Source organism: Helianthus annuus, chromosome 5, assembly GCF_002127325.2.
Source record: "Helianthus annuus cultivar XRQ/B chromosome 5, HanXRQr2.0-SUNRISE, whole genome shotgun sequence".
Taxonomy (NCBI): domain Eukaryota; kingdom Viridiplantae; phylum Streptophyta; class Magnoliopsida; order Asterales; family Asteraceae; genus Helianthus; species Helianthus annuus.
The window spans coordinates 104921778-104942614 of record NC_035437.2 but is presented as its reverse complement, the minus strand read 5'-3'; the positions used below and the strand labels follow the sequence as shown (position 1 = coordinate 104942614).

Below are 20837 nucleotides of genomic sequence, written 5' to 3'. Positions count from 1 at the left end.
CTTCAGCCATAAGAAATACCTACAAAAGGACGTTACATAAAGAAACCGCATCTAATTAGTTATTAAAAAAATATTACTAACAACATAAATAATATGTGAACAACATCTTATAATATAAAATCGATATTTAATAGTTTCTTCATGAAACGTCATGTGTATGTTTTTTAATTATTTATTCATATGAAATCATAAATTCAGTAAACAACAATATGTAATAGTTCCTATAATTTGATTACTATATATGTTTAGAAACACCTTTAGACACTGCATATAAAAAAAGTTGATTATGGAAATTATGATCGGCATATTTTGTATTGAAATACATATATAATTTCTAAACTATTGAACTACATATGTTATTTTGTATAATCAAAATATACGAATTTTTTTAAAAAGTTTTCCATATTTATTGTTAATGCTTATGGCGGTGTTACAATCTATTATCTATATTAATAAACATCAAAGATATTTTTTTTTTAATTATAAGATTTGTAATTTTTTTAGGATGGATCTTAATCAATGATGGTATTTGGTAATAAAGAATGCAGTCACCACAGTGAATGTTAAAATATGTAATTTACTGTAATGTTTAATTGGATATAAGAAAAGATGAAAAATAATACTAAATTCTTTTATTATTAAAGTAACGATAGGATAAAATTTCAGATAATTGAAACAAATTAGATTGTTCGAGAAACAAAAGATGAAATAGTATCAAATTAACTCCTAATTTTTAATCGAAAGGCGAAACAATTGTCTCCAAAAATAATGCGCCTTTCGGTCCGTTGTAGCTGTCAACATATTGGATGTAGTTAAAAGAATCATTGCAAAGTAGAACTTCAACAGTATCTCCACAAATACTGGTTATCAACCACTTGTTGTCTTGAATTACATTTGTCCTTTGCTGAGGCTCCAAATGTTGAACTATGCGAGCCTTATTGAAAGAAAAGACCTTGATCCAGTCATCATGTTCATATTTGACCAAATCTGCAATTAGTTCACCAGCATAATGAACAACAATGACATGGAGCTTGTTCGAAATTGTTAGAAAATGTACTTGGCAAGGATTGACTTCAATACGCTCCGGAAAACGAAGTAAACTGAAAGATTCAGAGATAACATCGTAAGCAACTATGTTCCTTTCACCAGGTGGAATCCAGTAACTTGAAACAATGAAATATATTGTTTTGCCGGAATAAATTCCAGAAGACCATGAATAAAAGTTTGAAGCGAATTGAGTTCCGTTCAAGAAGTTTAATTTCCTCCATGAGTCATGACGTCGTGAATATACACGAGCAGTAACTACGTCCCAGTAACAATTAATATGAAGCACTTTTAGATCGTTGTCCTCGTCTAAGTACATTCCACCAGTATCGTAGTGTCGACCAAAATAACGAATAAAGTAGTCGTCCGATATTGGTTTAAAACGTCTCGTCGTTGGATTCCAAAGGACCAGCTCATTGGGATTCCTTTTAATGCAAACTAAAATCAGACCATTAAACGAACATATAATGCTTAAAAAGGATGGATGGACATCATATGGAAAATTTACGGTTTTGCTAGTATCGACTTCTAAGTTGCCAGATACTATGTCGTCAACGACTATGGAACTTTCTTTCAAGGAGAGCAGCTTCTTTTGTATTGAATTTCCAACTCGCCGAGTATGGATGAAAACAAACTTTGGTGTGGATAATTCATAACACCATTGTTTAGAAACACATTTGAAACGACAAACTGCCTTTGCAGGTAGTCTCGATAAGATCTCTTCAAATATCATGTCATCCCCAATAAGTTCCATGATTCCTAATAATCTGAAAAAATAAATAAAAAAAAAGATTGAATACAAAGTTATTGTATAAAAAATTGATAATTATCAATAGAAGATTAAACATTTATAATACAGTATAAAGTAACTAACCGTGTAAGTGGAGGTGTTATGTATATGAATTTTCTAATGAGTAAGAATTACACGAAATATGGGTATTTATAGGACTTTCATCATATAGTGGAAATCTAATTTGGAAACCTTAATTTTTTAATATACGATTTTATCAAATAATGAAAAACTTATAAAAGATTTATGTAGATCATCTTGATTAATGGTTAATAAGTGTTTCGAAATTTAAAATTATATATATTTTAAAGTATTTTTTTGTTTTTTGGTATTTAATCAATTAAATTAATCAAATAACGGATAAATATTATATCATCAATATTACATTTCGAATAACATGTTTTTTTACAAACAAATGTTAATATGTTATAATACGTGTATTATAAATCGTAAAATAATATTCTTTTTAAAAAAAAGTTGGGAAGGAAAGAATCTTTCTTAATTTTGTAAAAGTCTAATACAGTTCAAATATATCGAACAATTAATATCATATATATATACAATGTAGATGTAGATAAAAAATATGTAAATAATAACATCAAATAACATTGCAGCTTAAGATTTCATTGAAAGCTTTAAAAAGTATATAAAAATTTCATTAAAAGAATGCCATGTAACATAAAACAATGAAAGGGTCATTTTGTAATACAATCGCATGGAATAGATGATCGAATATTAAAACCAATAAGATGTGATTTCGGAATTTTAGGCGAAAAAATGATGTTAGTCAAATCCGTTGATCTCAAAATGTTTCCTGTAAATTATATTATTGAGTTTTAAACAAATAATTGTGTAAACTTAAATGTTATATAACAAAATAAATTAACTTGACAATTTATGTAAAATAATTTAATCCATAAAACTATTCAATTTACATGTAACAAAAGAAAAAGGTTTGAATTAATGCAATAGAGAAGAGGAAATTTAACAAATATTAAAGCAAACAAATAATCTTTTAATACCACGATAATAAACGAAATATCCATATGAAACCAAACATCAAGTACTAAAATAAATGTTCCGGAAAAAATTAACCAAAAGAAAACATCTCAAATTGTTCGAAAAAACTGAAATGACTATTAAATGTTAATACTAATTTTCCAGCTTTGCTTTCATCTTCAAACCTTCATTGTTCTCACAATCACCATGACGCGGTTTAGTTGAAGACTGAGAAGAACAAAGATCCACATCATAAACCGTCTCCAAATTACGCTTCAGCTCATTGTCCAGCATCTTTGAAGAACAACTATTATGAGCTCCAGAGGGTGTAGTAAAGATGCTGTTGTTCAAACTGGACATGGGAGTGTCTTCATCAACGACACGGGAAACAGAATCCTGTACAACAAAATTTAAAAAGTAAAAAATATAAATGGACATAAAAGTTGAATACAAAACAATAATAAAGGTTTACTGATATAAAGAAGTTGCTTAACAAACCCGGATGTTAACGTTAACAATTGGATTTGGATCAGAAGCAACAGGATCTAAAGGTTCTTCATCAACAGCCTGTATGTATTTCATAAATTCCAATAAGTATTCATAAGTGGTATAAGATTTCTATAATAAAAAATTTAAGTTAACGTTTAGGGTACATATAGAACCTGGTAAACATCAAAATGAGTATCAAGATCTTTGATGATGGAAGGATTTTCAGTCAACTTGGAAACAGAGTAGCCATCTGATTTCTATTTTATATTAAACGAAGCTATGGTTATCTTAAACGCAAACCTCTTGTTTATCAATGCCTTCAACTCACTCGGAAAGTTGCCTTCGCTTGCTAACTTGCTAACTGTTACAAATGAGTTCATATAGTTAGATTTGCCAAAAAAATAAACAAAATAACTTAAAAATTATAGAGATTAGCATAAACGATGAAAACTATCATTATATCGGATCAAAAAACACCAAAAAAAACGATAAAATTAAACTTACGTCTTGTGTTCGAAGAAGATTCAGACTCCTGCAGTTGCATAAGTCATCATCAATAATTTCAAGACATTGGCCATATGGAACTTTTCTTTCCCACAATAAGGTCGCTCATTATACGGTATTTCCTATGAATCGAAAAAAAACATATAAGCTTAAATAACTTATTGTCTGTTGATAAAATGTAAAACCAAATAAACATACCAAAAATATAGAATGATAGTCATCAATCAACTTTAAAAACGATTGGAGCGTTGTTTTTAGGATCCATAACTGCAGAGGAATAAAGGAATTTTTTTTTTAAAAAAATAATGGTAACTTATTTATAGAAACAATGTCTAATTACAGAAACAGAGTTATAATTGAGAATATAAAAATTAACCTTAAAAACAGTAATGTGTTTATGGAAACAAAAACATCTTTAGAAAGAAATTAAAGTATCTTTAAACATAAATAGAAAAACTCATAACTGACAAAACTAACAATATGAACTTTAAAAGATAATAACATAAAGTTTTAAAATTATGCCTAAACAAAAAATTTAATAAGAAATAAGAAAGAGTATAGATATCAAAAAACAAACAATACCAACAATATTTAACTAACCTGTTTTGGTAGACGAACATTCCGAGTCCGAATTTCAAAAAAGATTAAGGATTCACCATGGAAAAATACAAACAATCAATGATTCAGAACATATATATTACTAATTTAAAAAAAATTGAAAACTAAAGAAACATATAAAAAATATAGGATCATAGTCATCATGAAAAAAGAAAAACAGAAATAAAAAACAAATAAACATACCAAAAGTAATGAGACATCTTCCTCAATAAGCTTTAAAAATGAAGGACAGTTGTTACTCTGATCCATATATGGAAATTAAAAATGAAGGCTTTTTAAAAATTAAAAGGCTAAACTATTTATAGAAACAAACTTATAATATCGGGAGAAACTTCTAAAACAAATAATTAAAAAGGAACGGTTTCAAAAAAATTTAAAACCTATTTATTTTTAGAAACACAATCAATATTCCGAAAAAAACATATCACACACTAAAAATTTACATAATCTTTAATGGATTCAAAATTAACAGAATATAAAATTTATTAGTTAATCATGAAAAAAAAAACAGAAATAAAAAACCAAAACAAAAGAATCATTAATACATATTAATACAATACAAAATTTATTAGTAAAAAAACAAAGATTTTTAAATTTCAAAAAATATCATAGTTAGATTTGTGAAAAAAAATATTAAACAAAATAACTTAAAAATTATAGAGACTGACATAAACGATGAAAACTATCATTATACCGGATCAAAAAACACCAAAAAAACTATAAAATTAAACTAACCTCTTATGTTCGAAGAAGATTCAGACTCCTGCAGTTGCATAATTCATCATCAATAAGTTCAATACATTGAGCATATGGAACTTTTCCTTCCCACAATAAGCTGGCTCATCATACGGTATTTCCTATGAATCGAAAAAAAAACTTATAAGCTTAAATAACTTTTTGTCTGTTGATAAAATGAAAACCAAAGAAACATACCAAAAATATAGGATGATAGTCATCAATCAACTTTAAAAACGATTGGAGCATTGTTTTTAGGATCCATAACTGCAAAGGAATAAGGAATTTTTTTAAAACATATAACAACAACTTATTTATAGAAACAATGTCTAATTACATAAACAGAGTTATAATTGAGAATAGTAAAATTAACCTTAAAAACAGTAATGTGTTTATGGAAACAAAAACATCTTTAGAAATAAATTAAAGGTATCTTAAACCTAAATAGAAAAACTCATAACTGACAAAACTAACAATATGAACTTTAAAATATAATAACATAAAGTTTCAAAATTATGCATAAACAGAAAATTTAATAAGAAATAAGAAAGAGTATAGACATCAAAAAACAAACAATACCAACAACATTTAACTAACCTGTTTTGGGAGACGAACATTCCGAGTCCGAATTTTAAAAAAGATTAAGGATTCACCATGGAAAAATACAAACAATCAATCATTCAGAACATATATTTCTAATTAAAAAAAAACTGAAAACTAAAGAAACATATCAAAAAATTACGATTATAGTGATCAATCAACTTTAACAACGAAAGAGCGTTGTTTTTAGGATCCATAACTGCAAAGGAATAATAATTTTAAAAGATAATCTATTTATAGAAACAATGTCTATTTACAGAAACCGAATAATAATTTCGAATACAAAAAATTAACATTAAAAATGGTCATCTGTTTATAGAAACAAAAACAATTTTAAAAGAAATTAAAGTATCCTTAAATAATTAACAACATAACTAAATAGCAAAAAAATATAACTGACAAAACAAACCATATGAACTTCAAAAGATAATCACATAAACTCTCAAAATATAGCATAAAGACAAAATTTAAAACCAAAGACTATAGATATCAAAAAACAAACAACACCAAGAAAATTGAACTAACCTGTTTTGGTCGACGAACTGTCCGAGTTCGATTGTCACGAAATATTGAGGGTTCAACATGAGAAAAACAAACCATAAATCATTCAGAACATATATTATTAATTTTTGAAAAAAAAAACACCGAACATAAATGATAAAATCAAACATTACAAAGTTAAAAAAGATAAAACAACTATAACATTCAACTAACCTCTGTTGCTTGTTGAATGATCGGAGTCCGATTGTTATCCAAGATTTAGGGATTCACATGAAAATCAAAATAAACAAAAATCAGTAAGTTTGATAAATGTCCAAGACATGATTAACGTTCATAGACACTACATAAATCAGAGAATGTAGATGATGATAACAAAACCTCTGATCTTGATATTGTTTGCAAAAAAAAATATAAATGTTCAATCGCTTAGATTAAAGATGCACGGTAGATAAACAACAAACTAAAACAACATACCTTCAATTTTATGATCGGATCTACAAAATTCAGAACAACATAACTTATTTTGGTAGACTAACAATCCGAGTCCAAATTTCAAAAAAGATTGAGGGTTCACCATGAGAAAATACAAACCATAAATCATTCAGAACATATGTTAATAGGTAAAAAAATAATGAACATAAAGGATAAAATTACATATTACATACTTAAAAAAGATAAAATAACTATAACACTTAACTAACCTCTTTTGATTGACGAATTATCGGAGTCCGAAATCAGATCTACATAAATCAGAACAAAGAAAAAGTTATTACAAATCAGAACAAAGATTATTAGAAATCCAAAGAAAGAAAAAGATAAAGTTTGATCGGATCTACTGAAATCAGAACAAAGAAAACGTTATTAGAAATCAAAAGAATCTTTATAAAATGAACTTTATATACAATCGAACAACATAAATAAAAACATACCTTTAGTTTCTTTGATAAGATCTACAGAAATCAGACAAAAAATGATTTTTAGCAATCACAACAATATTCATAAAAACAACTTTGTATAATACAATCGAATAACATAAAAAACAAAACACCTTTAATTTCTTTTATCGGATCTACAGAAATGAGAAAACAAATGGTTTTTAGCAATCGAAACAATCTTTATAAAAACAATCATTTACAACAATTACAACAAAAAAAATCAAAAAATCACGAAAAACTACTACATATCAGGATTCAAATTATCAGTTTTCCGCCAAAATAATAAATTTTTTCAGAAAACTTAAATATCGTCTAAAACTGAAGAACTTCAATATACCGGAACAACATTAGATCAGATCTAAGCAAAACTAACCCAGAATCCATGTCTCTGAAACTCAATGTGACGCTTCAATATAAAATCTTTTAGATCTAAGCAAAACAGACACGAATTCATCTATAAAAAGTGCATCAAAAACTCTACTAAATCACCACAAACATAGAGAACCATCAATATAAACTCATAAATTATGAAAAAAAAACCCGTTATCCCATTCAAGCATTTCATCAAACACCTTGCGTGCAATCCAAAAACTAAAACATTTTCAAACATTTTACACTAAAATTAACGTTCAGTCATCACGGATCTAATCAACCAATTTCCATAAAATTAATAAGAATACAAAAAAAGTTAACATCAATCGGACATTTATGCCAGAATCGAATCTGTAGTACTACATATATAATAGACGTGCAGGTAGAATTTTTTCGGTGCTTATCATCAAAATAGTTCTTGCTAACATGAATCTGTTATGGAACAACAACGACAAAGATGTGAGGTAGATTATATGTGAAGAAACAAAATAACATCAGAAAGAGAAATCAAAAGAATAAAATTAAAATCTACGGCTAAGAAAAATAGATTGAAGGGTAAAACCACATACCTTCAATAGCGGAAGAAGATCTGATTAGAGAGATGAGAAATCGCTGTGACGTCCAGAAAGGTTGAGTTGATCTAGGGTTTGGTTTTAGGGTTGTGAAGGTTGTTGAAGAGTATGGAAGAAGAATTAGAAAAAAAGACATATATAAAGGATCCATCATGATTGATCCAAATCCAAAAGTCCGACCCGATGCTTTCTGGATCCCGTGTCCATTGTGAATTTGTGTGATTTCCCTTCTAAACTAAGTTGCCACATCAGCCAAGATGGCCAAATACAAATGCCACCTAGCCCAAATCCATCTCATTTATATATATATATATATATATAGATTAAATTTTACTAAACTATTCTGCAACAATTAAAACATAAAATAGGGATGTCATCAATTGTTAACGTGAGGTAGCTCACCTAATAAATGCATATGACTCTTACAAAAGAGTTCTCAATCTTAAACAAATATGAATAATTTAGCATTATTTGTATTACAAATAAGTGAAAGCGTTGCCATTATAAACAAAAAAAAAAAAAAAAAAATCTATTACAAGTTGGAACTTCCTTGCAAGTTAGAACTTCCTTGGCTTTGAAAAAGTGAGTGCGCATTAAGACACCTTTCGTGAGATGGTTATGTGCTTTGGTGACGCCTTTCTCTAATTTTTTAATCTTTAATTCTTTGCTTCATGGCTTTTGTTCATGCAATGATTATATATTAGCCTTGATTTGTCTTGATATAAAAGCATTCATTCTAAAAGACTAAAACTATGATAAAGTTAGCCTCTTTGTTATCATACAATGTTAACTTTAATGTGAACTTCTCCGCTTAAGTTTTGGAATCATTCAAAATTAACTTTTAAAGTAAAGCATGAAACAACAATAACATACGTACGTATCCCATCTTTGCTTCTGTTTTACCTCCAACATTTTCACATTGTCAATACTTCACTTCCAAAAACTTCCTACAAATATGGAACAACAATCGAGTAATAGAGGAATTCGAGTGTTTCAATTGCTCAAATACCTTGTGAAAAAATGGAAACTTTTGTCGTCCATTCTTCACCTAAAATCAAAATCCGTAGGAGAACACCAGGAGGTGATAACGATTTCCATCGACACTCAATTACCCGAGGAAACAACGGTTTCAGTCGACGCTGAATTAATCCCCGAAGATATCATCTTAGAGATTCTCTCGAGACTCCCCGTCAAATCTATACTCAAAATGGGATCGGTCTCTAAACTATGGCTCTCTCTCATCTCCGAACCATCATTCTACAAGTTCCAATTCACTCAAGCCACTGCCGCCAGGCGTTCCGCTCTATTGATCTCCGCTTATGACACATCCACTCGCAAACGCTACTTGCTCTCTGCTCCTAATGACGGTGGGCCTGTCACTCATCTCATGACACCCGACGCTCGGACTATCATAAGCAAAGAAACCACTGAAGTCGAGTATCTAAATGGGTTAGTCTTATTTTCTTCCGGAAATGGATTTATCATGCATAATTTCGCCTTCATTCTCAACCCCAGCACCCATAAGATCTTCAAACTCCCTGGTCCGGCTTCTGAGCCGGATTGCCTTTCATATGGGGATGGACATATTTGTTACTTTTTTGGGTTTGATGAGACTCGAAATGAACATAAGGTTTTGACTATCAGGATGTTTGTTGATCATGATCAACGGTGGACGTACCCATTCACACCGAAGTCAATCGAGATTATGATTTTTTCTCTGTCAAATCTTTCATGGAGGAAGATCGATCAGGATCTTCCTTCTAATATCATCAGGGATTGGAATGTTGGCACCAAACATAGTGTCTGTGTCAATAGTGTAATACATGTGATCCTTCAAAATCCGAATAAAATCTTGGCGTTTGATTTGCGAACAGAGAAGTTTTCATTAATCAACCTTCCTGTTGATGCTGTTCGAGATGCATCTTATAGAGACACGTGTAAGAAAGGATTGAATACCATAATATCCAACCAGCCTTTCCTCATGAAAATCAATGGCTATTTAGGAGTAATGTGTCGCAACCCTGTGGCGGGTCGCGATGAGATGGATATATGGATACTACTAGACTATGAATATCGTTTGTGGCTAAAAGAAAGCGTTTGGTTCTTGAAATCTTGGTTCCTGTTAGATGGTCCTTTTGCACTGAATCCTTTTATAAGGAATAATATCAGGGTTACCTATCGGGGGTCTATGCGTGTACGCATGTTCAATGTTCCTATGTATGACATGGAGAGTAGATGTCCAAAGGCAGTAGAATTCGAACTTGGTTATCCATTTCTCCACCCGAGAACCGTTCGGTTTGATCACGTTGGGAGTTATATCGAAAGCATGTTTCCTTTACCAAGTAATTAAACAAGTACTTGACCAATGCGCGATTTAGAGTTTATGATGTTAAGTATTGTTCTAGTTTTTAAAATGTTGTACATATGCTCCATGAAATAAGATTGTTGTATATATAAGATGAATGCAATTATAACTTGCCACAAACCTTCGCACACACATTCATTTACACACATTATTTGATCGAGTAGTTTCCAACATGAAGAAACACCAAACTAATCAAGTGAGTAGCTTGTGATTTATGCCTTGATAAAAATAAGGTTAATCTTCTTTTGTCTCGTCTAAACAACAATAGTAATCCTGCAAAACAGTAAAAACACCGTAAGCTCGTTACAAGGAGGAGAATAGGGGGTTCTCCTTGTCACCATCCTTCGACGTGAGAATAAGTATCAGTTTTGAGTATAAAAGTGTGTGTATTAAGTGAGAGAGTAAAAGAGCAATCCTTGAACCTGGAGGTGAAGTTCTCTATTTATAGCCGAGGTAGTTTGTGAAGGAGATGGGCTGATGGGCCTTGGGCCCGAGTTCGACAACAAGAAATATCCATTCTGCTCCCTCTGCCACGGCCGTTGGTGATCCCTGACGAGAGGGTAGTTGGCGCATGCTGAATGGATCCACGTGTACTGACGGTTGTCCTTGTTGTCTGGTCTGTCATCGGCAGTTGAGTGGAGATCATGGGACAGTGGTTGGCGCAAGCTAATTGGTGCCACGAATGTGTCCTTGTGTACTTCTTGTCTCATGCATGATTGTTCATCGTGCAGTATGATCCAATACAGCCTGTTGAGCGCCTATTGGGCCACTGCTCTGTCATTTGTACCTTTTGTACTTATTTGATGTTACCCCGCGCTTCTCCCCTTCGCGCTACTTAAGAAACATCTATGTAGTCGGCACAAGGTTATAGAAGCCAGGTCTTGTCTGAAAGACTAAGTATAAGAATTGATCTCATCTTAGTCCTGACCACGCGCGCGACTTAAGAAACATCTCTGCAGTTGTCGCACGGCCGAGGAAGTTATCCTTTAGGTTTATCTTGGGAATGGTCTCGCGCGCGACCTGGAAATAACTCACATGGTCGGCGCAGGATTTGGGAACCCAGTCCATTGCTACTTCTATGCGTGAGGCAAGTGGTTGGAGCTCTGGACTAGAAATAAAAGTCAAGTCTCTGCACTTTAATATGGTGTTCAGAAAATCAACAAGTGTGCTAGAAAAGCTGGCGCGTGTGTTGTTTCATACTTTATGCCGCGCAGCTGTTTAGCTTGCTTCTGAAGTTATCTCTATTATTTGTGCGGAAAAATTGTCAAAATTTGAAAAGAGGATCTTCTGACAGGTTAGTGGCGAGAGTGACGTTTGACGTGACCGCTGACACAGTGACGAACATGGTGTCGTTGTGTCAAGCACGTCGTTTCGTCCTGTGTCAGGCAAGTTAGCTTCACGCGCGCGTGACAACCGTCACTCCGGTTTTGCCGCCTGACGTGTCGTTCTTTTATTGGCGACACGCTGCAAGTTGTTTGGCACGGTTTCCATCGCATTAAACGCGATGGGTATAAATAGGCAAAAAGGGCAAATAAAACGGTACGTTTCCTTTAAGTCTCTCTCTTTTCTCTTGAATATTTAAACCTTCAACCGTTCTTGAAGATCTTCAAGTATCCTTCATATTTTTCCCAGATTTCTTCAAGTTGAACGTAGAAGATGTCGTAGTTGTTGAAGAAACCGGTGGTGGAATGCCACCATTAAAATGGGAAGAGGGGCTGTTCGAACAGGTGGTCCATGGCCACCAGTTCGCTGCTGAGTGGGACGAACGATATTCGGCCAAGGGCCAAACTGCCGCTGACGTGCCTGTCACGGCCCCCGACCCGGTTTGACCCGTTTCAGGAGCCGCGGGACAGGAATCCCGTGGTATTTTAATTTAGGCGACAACAGAAGTCTTTTTAAAACAGGATCTTTTAATAATTTAAACTGCTCGTTTCATAACTTTAGGGATAAATTCCCGAAATTTACAATAATGTGATTTCTCAGGGAAATCTTTATTTTCAAAACATGTTCATTTATTTATTTACATTGAGCCACTTATCTAAGCTGGGAGTGCTCCACGGCACTTTTCTTTGCTCATACCAGATCACCTGAAACATGTTTGAAAAAGGTTTTGTTAGCGGGGAAATACTGAGTGAATCATTCAGTTTACTGAAAACGACACATTTGTTATAATCTACAGTATTAAGGGGAATTACAATGTTTCTGATATCAAACCAACTACCCACAGTATTTGTCACTCGACCATCCATTGGCTAGCCCATTTGTCCAATGGTGTCTGTGACTGTGGTTAGATCACCCCTTGGCCACCCGTTTGTCCAAGTGTGACGGGAAATAAGTAATGTATACAAAACCCCACATACCGGCTGTACTTTGGTGATTACATAGACTTAATCCCTGTAATTATAACTTTGGAAAATAATTTGGAGTTTTGTAAAACAGTTTGATAAAAAGAGAATGACTCACATTGCAGATTTACGAGCAGAGTATAAGCTTTACTGATTAGCATGTTAACCTAATTTAAATAACAATGCACACACACAAACGGGATTAGTAACTAATTCAGCAGTTACGTCAATTCACGAGATTAAATCCTCACAACTATTATCAAGTGCGATTCTTAACAATCCAATGGATTCACAACGAATGACAGAGCATAGTCCGAATTCGAACAGCACTCAAACATTCAAGTTGAAATCACAATGAATAACAAAGTACAAGCTCAATTTGAGCAGCACTCGGACAATCGTTGGATAGTTATAATCGATCGGACGTTGAATCGTAATAGCGATCGAGTTATTACCCTGATTGCGGCAGCACCTCGTGATCGTGTGTGTGTTTATTGTGATATAATGGCCTGAACTTGACGTACACAGAAGCTACTTACGTCGTTTTAACTCCCCTCTGCAAGTCCCATGGTCGGCTATTTATAGCAAGTTTTGGGACTCCCTTACAAACCGTAAGCCTAACCCTTTACGGTCCGTAAGCTAAGCAGTCTAAATATAGGCTGCCTAGGCTCGGGACTAGCTTGGGTGAATCAAAACAATTGGCCAATCAGAAGTTTGCAACGTTTTATTTTAGATTATTATCAACTAGGGTTTGCCCCCTCGAGTTTTAGGGGCCTGATCCTGATTCCAATTATTCTGAAAATTTTAGGGTTAGTGTAGAATTAATTGGGTGTCTCAATTATGGTTTTCTTATTGACTAATTATTGTCCTAACTATTGATTTTAGTGGCAGTTGTTACATCCTCCCCACCTTGAGAAAAATCTCGTCCTCGAGATTTACTGAAATAGATGAGGGTACTTTCGTTTCATCTCTGATTCCAGTTCCCAAGTATATTCTGGTCCTCTCTTGGATTCCCATTTGACTTTCACTAGTACTAGTCGTTTGTGTTTGAGAAACTTGATCTTCCGGTCTTCTATTTGTAGGGGTTTCTCTACGAATTTCAACTTTTCATTTACCTCTATATCTTGAAGAGGTACTACCAGGGATTCGTCTGATAGACATTTCTTGAGATTGGATACATGAAACACATCATGTACTCCTGCTAATTCTTCTGGTAGTTGTAAACGATAAGCTACTGGACCTATTCGTTGGATTACTGGGAATGGTCCAACATATCTGGGACTCAGTTTTCCTTTCTTACCGAATCGTACTACTCCTTTCCAAGGAGATACTTTTAATAGTACTTTGTCTCCGACTTGGAATTCTAACGGCTTGCGGCGATTGTCTGCATAGCTCTTCTGACGATCTCTAGCAGTCTTCAGTCTTTCCTTGATTTGCGATATCTTGTCAGTAGTTTCTTGCACAATCTTTGGACCTGATAATTAACTTTCTCCTATCTCTGCCCAATAAACGGGAGTTCTGCACTTGCGTCCATACAGTGCTTCGAATGGAGCAGCTTCGATGCTCGAATGATAACTATTTTTATAGGAGAATTCAATTAATGGTAAATGGCTATCCCAATTACCACCAAAGTCAATTACACATGCTCGGAGCATGTCTTCCAGGGTTTGTATCGTCCTTTCACTTTGTCCGTCCGTTTGAGGATGATATGCGGTACTTAAATTGAGTCGAGTTCCCATTGCTTCTTGGAAACTTGTCCAGAAACGGGAAGTGAAACGACTATCTCTATCCGATACAATGGAGAGTGGGACTCCATGTAAGGATACTACTTCATCTACATACAACTTGGCTAACCTTTCCATGCTAAAGGTTTCCTTCATTGGTAGAAAATGAGCTGATTTGGTTAATCGATCCACAATTACCCAAATAGCATCATTACCTTTTCTGGTTTTGGGTAACTTAGTAACAAAGTCCATTGTTATGAGTTCCCATTTCCATACAGGCATTTCTAACTGTTGTAGTAGTCCTGAAGGTTTCTGATGTTCGGCTTTAACTTGTGAACATGTTAGACACTTAGATACGTATTCGGCTATATCTTTTTTCATTCCTATCCACCAAAAATTATTTCTTAAATCTTGGTACATCTTATTGTTTCCTGGATGTACAGTATACCTTGATTTATGAGATTCTTCTAAAATCTTATTTCTTAATTCTCCTTGCTTAAGTACCCAAATTCGTTTCTTGTGGAATCTCCAAATTCCATCCTTTCCTTGTTCTAATTCCTTTAGGTAACCTTTCATTCCTTCGGCATCGTCCTTGATTGCCGTTCCCTGAACTTCCTTTATTTGTTCCATTAAATCTAATTGTAGATTTAACCTAAGAGCACGGACTCGCTTTTGCTTTTCATGATATTTACGACTTAAGGCATCTGCGACTACGTTTGCCTTTCCTTCGTGATATTGAATATCACAGTCGTAATCACTTAGGATTTCCATCCACCTTCTTTGCCTCATGTTTAGCTCTTTTTGCCCAAATATATACCTTAAACTCTTATGATCTGTATAGATAGTAAAGTTACTACCATACAGATAATGTCTCCAAATTTTAAGAGCGAAAATTATGGCTCCTAATTCTAGGTCATGAGTCGTATAATTTTCTTCGTGCTTTTTCAATTGCCTAGAGGCATACGCAATTACCTTTTTGCGTTGCATCAACACACATCCATATCCTAATTTTGAAGCATCACAGTATACTTCAAAATCATCGGTTCCTTCGGGTAAAGCTAAAATTGGAGCATTCGTTAATTTGTGCTTTAGAATCCTAAAGGCTTCTTCTTGTTTAGTTCCCCATTCAAACTTAACGGCTTTACAGGTTAGCTTAGTTAAAGGTACAGCTATCCTAGAGAAATCTTTAATAAATCGTCTATAGTATCCAGCTAAGCCTAGAAAACTTCTAACTTCCATAGCCGTTCGTGGAACTTTCCAATTCGTTATTGCTTCTATTTTAGTAGGATCTACGTGAATTCCTTCGTAATTCACCATATGACCTAAAAATTGCACTTCTTGTAGCTAGAATTCACACTTCGGGAATTTGGCATAAAGCTTTTCCTTTCTTAACAAATTTAAGAGTGCATGTAAGTGCTCACAATGTTCCTCCTGACTTTTGGAATAAATGAGTATATCGTCAATGAACACAATTACAAATTTATCCAAGTATGGTTTACAGATCCTATTCATCATGTCCATAAATGCGGCTGGAGCATTTGTTAATCCAAAGGGCATGACTGTAAACTCATAATGACCATACCTAGTTCTGAAAGCAGTTTTAGGTATGTCCTCCTCTTGCACTTTCAGCTGGTGATATCCTGATCTTAAGTCTATCTTAGAGAAATACCTAGCTCCTTGCAATTGATCAAAAAGATCATCAATCCTAGGTAATGGGTATCGGTTCTTAATTGTAACTTTATTCAATTCCCTATAATCGATACACATTCACATTGATCCATCTTTCTTTTTCACAAACAACACTGGTGCACCCCAAGGGGATGAACTAGGTTGTATAAATCCTTTGCTTAGTAATTCATCTAATTGCTTTTTCAATTCTAGCATTTCAGTAGGTGCTAATCGATAAGGTGTCTTAGCTATTGGTGTAGTACCTGGAATTAAATGAATTCTAAACTCTACTTCCCTATCAGGTGGTAACCCAGGTAATTCTTCTGGAAAGATATCTGGGTATTCTGAAACTATAGGGATGTCCTGGAGTTCCTTACTTTTAGTGTTAATGATTACAGAAATCATATACACCATTCCTTGTTTCCTTGAATAACTAGCCAATTTCATTACTGAAATGAATTTTAGTGGCTTTCGAGGTCTATCTCCTGTAATTAGAATTACTTCTCCTGTGGGGGTACGGATTTCTACAGAATTTTTATCACACAGGATTCGAGCATGGTTGGCTATTAACCAATCCATTCCTAGTACCACATCGAATCCGGCTAAATTCATAGGTAACAGGTTTGCAGAAAACTTATGGCCTAATAATTCTATCTTTCCTTCTTGCAAAACCTTGTCTATGTTGACAGAATTCCCATCTGCCGTTTTGACTGTAAAAATCTGCCTAAGGGTACTTAGAGGTAAGTTAAGGGCTTGGCAGAATGCAGTATTAATGAAACTTTGGTTTGCACCAGAATCAAATAATACTTTTGCATAGACATTATGTACTAAGAACGTACCCGCTATCACGTCTGGAATGAGTTCGGCTTCTTGAGTGGTCAGCTGGAATGCTCGTACATTTTTCTTAGTAGTTCCTTCGGTCGTTTTAGCTCTACTGTCTGCTGGTTTAGCTAACTTAGGACATTCAGATTGGAAATGTCCCGTTTCTCTGCATTTATAACAAATTCTTGTTTTCCTTCTGCAGTCTTCTTCCCGATGTCCTTTCGCCTTGCAGAAGTTGCAAATTACATTGCATTGTCCATAGTGTTTCTTCTTGCAATTTCTGCAGAAAGGAGGTGACGAGGATTGCCCTGTTCCCCTCTTTTTGAACTTATTGTTAATATTACCCACGCGAAATCCTTGGGTAATCTTCTGAGCCAATTCCTTCTTGCGATCTTCTTCTCTGGTGCGGACTAGTTCATCGGTTAAGGTATTAGCTAATTCCACAGCATCGTCAATCGTGCGTGGTCTCGCAGCTTTAACGATGTTACGGATTTCTCCAATTAATCCCCAAATATAACGGGAAATGAGTACCGGTTCTGGCGAAGCCAGGGAAGGTACCACTCTCGCATATTCGAAGAATGTCGAAGTATATCCTCGACAGTCTACACCTAACATACGATGACTCAGGAACTTGTTTGCCATTTGTTCCTTCTCGTATTCGGGACAGAATTTTCTTTCGACAAGACTCTTAAATTCTTCCCAATTCATCGCATAGGCCACCCTTCTTCCTTTTGTTTGTAGCACCGTGTTCCACTATTCTAACGCCCCTTCTTTGAACAAGTTCGATGCATACATCACTTGATCTTCCTCAGCACATTTACTTATTGCAATTACTGCTTCGGTTTTCTCTAACCAACGCAGTGTTGCAGTTGCCCCTTCATTACCTGCAAATTCTGTGGGTTTACAGGCAAGAAATTCTTTGTAAGTGCAACCAGGCGTTGCAGCTTTTATTTTCTTAGGGAGTGGGGCCTGTTGCGGATCATGATCATGATGATTGCCGCCTCCATTTACGCTGTTACTGCCGTTATCTTCCGGAATACGTTTACTAGGAATTAATTGTGGTTCGGCAGGTTTCTGAATAGCAGCCACAATTTCTGGAATAGCATTGGCTATCCCTTGAGTAATAAAGTGCTCAATATCTTGTCTAGTTATATATTGATCTTCCTGATTTTGCTTAGACTGATTTACTTCATTAACTGGTTCACTATTAGCGTTTTCCATCTGCTAATTAGTATTAATAGGAATTATTAGTGTCTAATTATTGATAACAAAATCACAGATAAATACACAGATCATTATAACATGCAAGCATAGCCAAAATTGTCGATGCCTCGACTTCTGTTTTGTTTTATATATTATACCTGCTTCAATACACACTTTTTATCTTACAATGTTTTATTGCCCATTTTACAGAATCAGTTTTACTATATTAGTTATAATACAAACAAACTTCTCCAAACCCCTCCTATCTTTTGGTTCACTGGCAGTTTTAGTAACGACGTTCCCTCTCATCGTACTTCCAAGAAATCTGCTCCCCCATTTCCTGAATCCTATTCCCGGTGCCTATCAGTTCTTCACCAAACTGACGCAGTTCAGCTAAATTTTCATAGCTCATTGGCGGATTAGGGATAGGTTCTGGATCAAACTGTGGGAGAAAACTATAGGGACTATTAACTATATTTTGGAATTGCCAGTCATTGGTCCACCATTCCTCCATTTGTCCTAATGGTCGGGTGTGAACTAGTGGGTCTGGAATAGCTGGTCCTAGGTTTATTGGGAATTAAGCTATAGCAGGATAAGAGAAGAGATTATCGTTGATAGGCTCTAGAACATCACAATTATCCAGTAGGCGGTCTATTTCGTCCTGGAATGTGATTTCCTCATACTGTTTAGAGCTTTCTCCGATCTCTATTCCCTTTTGCTTTAGGTCTATCCCTATTTCTGCTGGCTTGGAACTTTCTCCGGTTTCTATTTCTTTTCCCTTGCTCACACTCACAGGATTTTCTATTTTAGGGATTCTCCTAGGTTTCCTTCGGCGCACCTTTCGCCACCCTACATATCTTCTCTTCTTTTTAGGTTTTGCTTTTTCCAGCGGTGGAGCTTGGAATTCTAGCGGTTCCTCTATGTCAGCAATGTAACCAGTGAAGTTGTGGGAGACTTCAATTGGCACAGGATAGAGGTTGAGGTTCTGAAATGCTTCCGACATCTCATTCATGCTGTACGGCATATATGCAAAATGCACAAAATGTTAAGTTAAAACTTTGGAACAAAGCTTAACAAATAAACATTTTTATTGCACACCAATTTGTACAACATAACAGCAAACAGAACATACTCAGATTTATTTATTTATTTACTGGGAAGTACTTATTTCTAGATTTGGAGTTTAAAGATTTGCATTTTCTGCTACAGTAGCGAGCAGATACAGATTTGCCCATTTTTCATCTAAGTTATTTTCCCCTGGTGGATTACTGCTAATTTCCTGAATTTCTGGGTTAAACCTCACTCTCTTGGTTCGGGGTTTCTTTTTCTCTTGACCCTTCCTAAGAATCAAATTCCTTTTCTCCGGTGTAAGTGGGTTTTCATAATTTGCCTTACGAACAAAGATTCCTTCCTCTAAATTGGTGGGAGATTTGGAAGAAGAGGTTTCCTGTTCTTTAGGTATACTATCTAATTTGCGGTAGATAGCGGAAATCTTTTGTTTACCCATACTGTAACAATTAATCAGTTAATACACATATATTCACAGAATGACAAATAAATATTTTCCTAATTTAATCAATTAGAACAGTGAGCTTAATCAGTAAGCTTAAAACAGTGGCTCTGATACCACCTTTTCCTGTCACGGCCCCCGACCCGGTTTGACCCGTTTCAGGAGCCGCGGGACAGGAATCCCGTGGTATTTTAATTTAGGCGACAGCGGAAGTCTTTTTAAAACAGGATCTTTTAATAATTTAAACTGCTCGTTTCATAACTTTAGGGATAAATTCCCGAAATTTACAATAATGTGATTTCTCAGGGAAATCTTTATTTTCAAAACATGTTCATTTATTTATTTACATTGAGCCACTTTTCTAAGCTGGGAGTGCTCCACGGCACTTTTCTTTGCTCATACCAGATCACCTGAAACATGTTTGAAAAAGGTTTTGTCAGCGGGGAAATACTGAGTGAATCATTCAGTTTACTGAAAATGACACATTTGTTATAATCTACAGTATTAAGGGGAATTACAATGTTTCTGATATCAAACCAACTACCCACAGTATTTGTCACTCGACCATCCATTGGCTAGCCCATTTGTCCAATGGTGTCTGTGACTGTGGTCAGATCACCCCTTGGCCACCCGTTTGTCCAAGTGTGACGGGAAATAAGTAATGTATACAAAACCCCACATACCGGCTGTACTTTGGTGATTACATAGACTTAATCCCTGTAATTATAACTTTGGAAAATAATTTGGAGTTTTGTAAAACAGTTTGATAAAAAGAGAATGACTCACATTGCAGATTTACGAGCAGAGTATAAGCTTTACTGATTAGCCTGTTAACCTAATTTAAATAACAATGCACACACACAAACGGGATTAGTAACTAATTCAGCAGTTACGTCAATTCACGAGATTAAATCCTCACAACTATTATCAAGTGCGATACTTAACAATCCAATGGATTCACAACGAATGACAGAGCATAGTCCGAATTCGAACAGCACTCAAACATTCAAGTTGAAATCACAATGAATAACAAAGTACAAA

At 34.5% G+C, this 20837-nt stretch overlaps 2 protein-coding genes and 3 long non-coding RNA genes across 6 annotated transcripts; 1 reads left to right on the top strand and 4 right to left on the bottom strand.

Moving 5' to 3' along the window:
• Positions 1–733: 733 nt before the first annotated feature.
• On the bottom strand, positions 734–1798 carry LOC110943440 (putative F-box/kelch-repeat protein At1g12870). The gene has a single exon (XM_022185189.1). The coding sequence runs from the start codon at positions 1796–1798 to the stop codon at positions 734–736; it is 1065 nt and encodes a 354-aa protein (XP_022040881.1).
• Positions 1799–2861: 1063 nt separating this feature from the next.
• On the bottom strand, positions 2862–3395 carry LOC110939026. Its single transcript, XR_002591900.1, has 2 exons — positions 3332–3395; positions 2862–3229 (listed from the first exon to the last, which is right to left on the bottom strand). It is a non-coding gene; the product is annotated as an uncharacterized LOC110939026 (long non-coding RNA).
• Positions 3396–3467: 72 nt separating this feature from the next.
• On the bottom strand, positions 3468–6658 carry LOC110939025. 2 transcript variants are annotated; one of them, XR_002591899.2, is made up of 5 exons: positions 6494–6658; positions 6305–6321; positions 5378–5446; positions 3827–3948; positions 3468–3683 (listed from the first exon to the last, which is right to left on the bottom strand). It is a non-coding gene; the product is annotated as an uncharacterized LOC110939025 (long non-coding RNA). The 2 variants fall into 2 exon arrangements; XR_002591898.2 differs by lacking the exons at positions 3468–3683; positions 3827–3948 and adding an exon at positions 5182–5301.
• A 1103-nt stretch (positions 6659–7761) lies between these two features.
• On the bottom strand, positions 7762–8371 carry LOC118492226. The gene is made up of 2 exons (XR_004892659.1): positions 8157–8371; positions 7762–8019 (listed from the first exon to the last, which is right to left on the bottom strand). It is a non-coding gene; the product is annotated as an uncharacterized LOC118492226 (long non-coding RNA).
• A 654-nt stretch (positions 8372–9025) lies between these two features.
• LOC110941007 (F-box protein At1g30790) lies at positions 9026–10644 on the top strand. Its single transcript, XM_022182604.2, has one exon. It carries the CDS (start codon positions 9115–9117, stop codon positions 10507–10509), a length of 1395 nt encoding a protein of 464 aa, XP_022038296.1. The 5' UTR covers positions 9026–9114; the 3' UTR covers positions 10510–10644.
• The last annotated feature ends 10193 nt before the right edge of the window (positions 10645–20837 follow it).

Excerpts from the sequence above, each read along its gene's own strand:
- LOC110941007 (XM_022182604.2), top strand. The coding sequence starts at position 9,115 with ATGGAACAACAATCGAGTAATAGAGGAATTCGAGTGTTTCAATTGCTC.
- LOC110943440 (XM_022185189.1), bottom strand. The coding sequence starts at position 1,798 with ATGGAACTTATTGGGGATGACATGATATTTGAAGAGATCTTATCGAGA.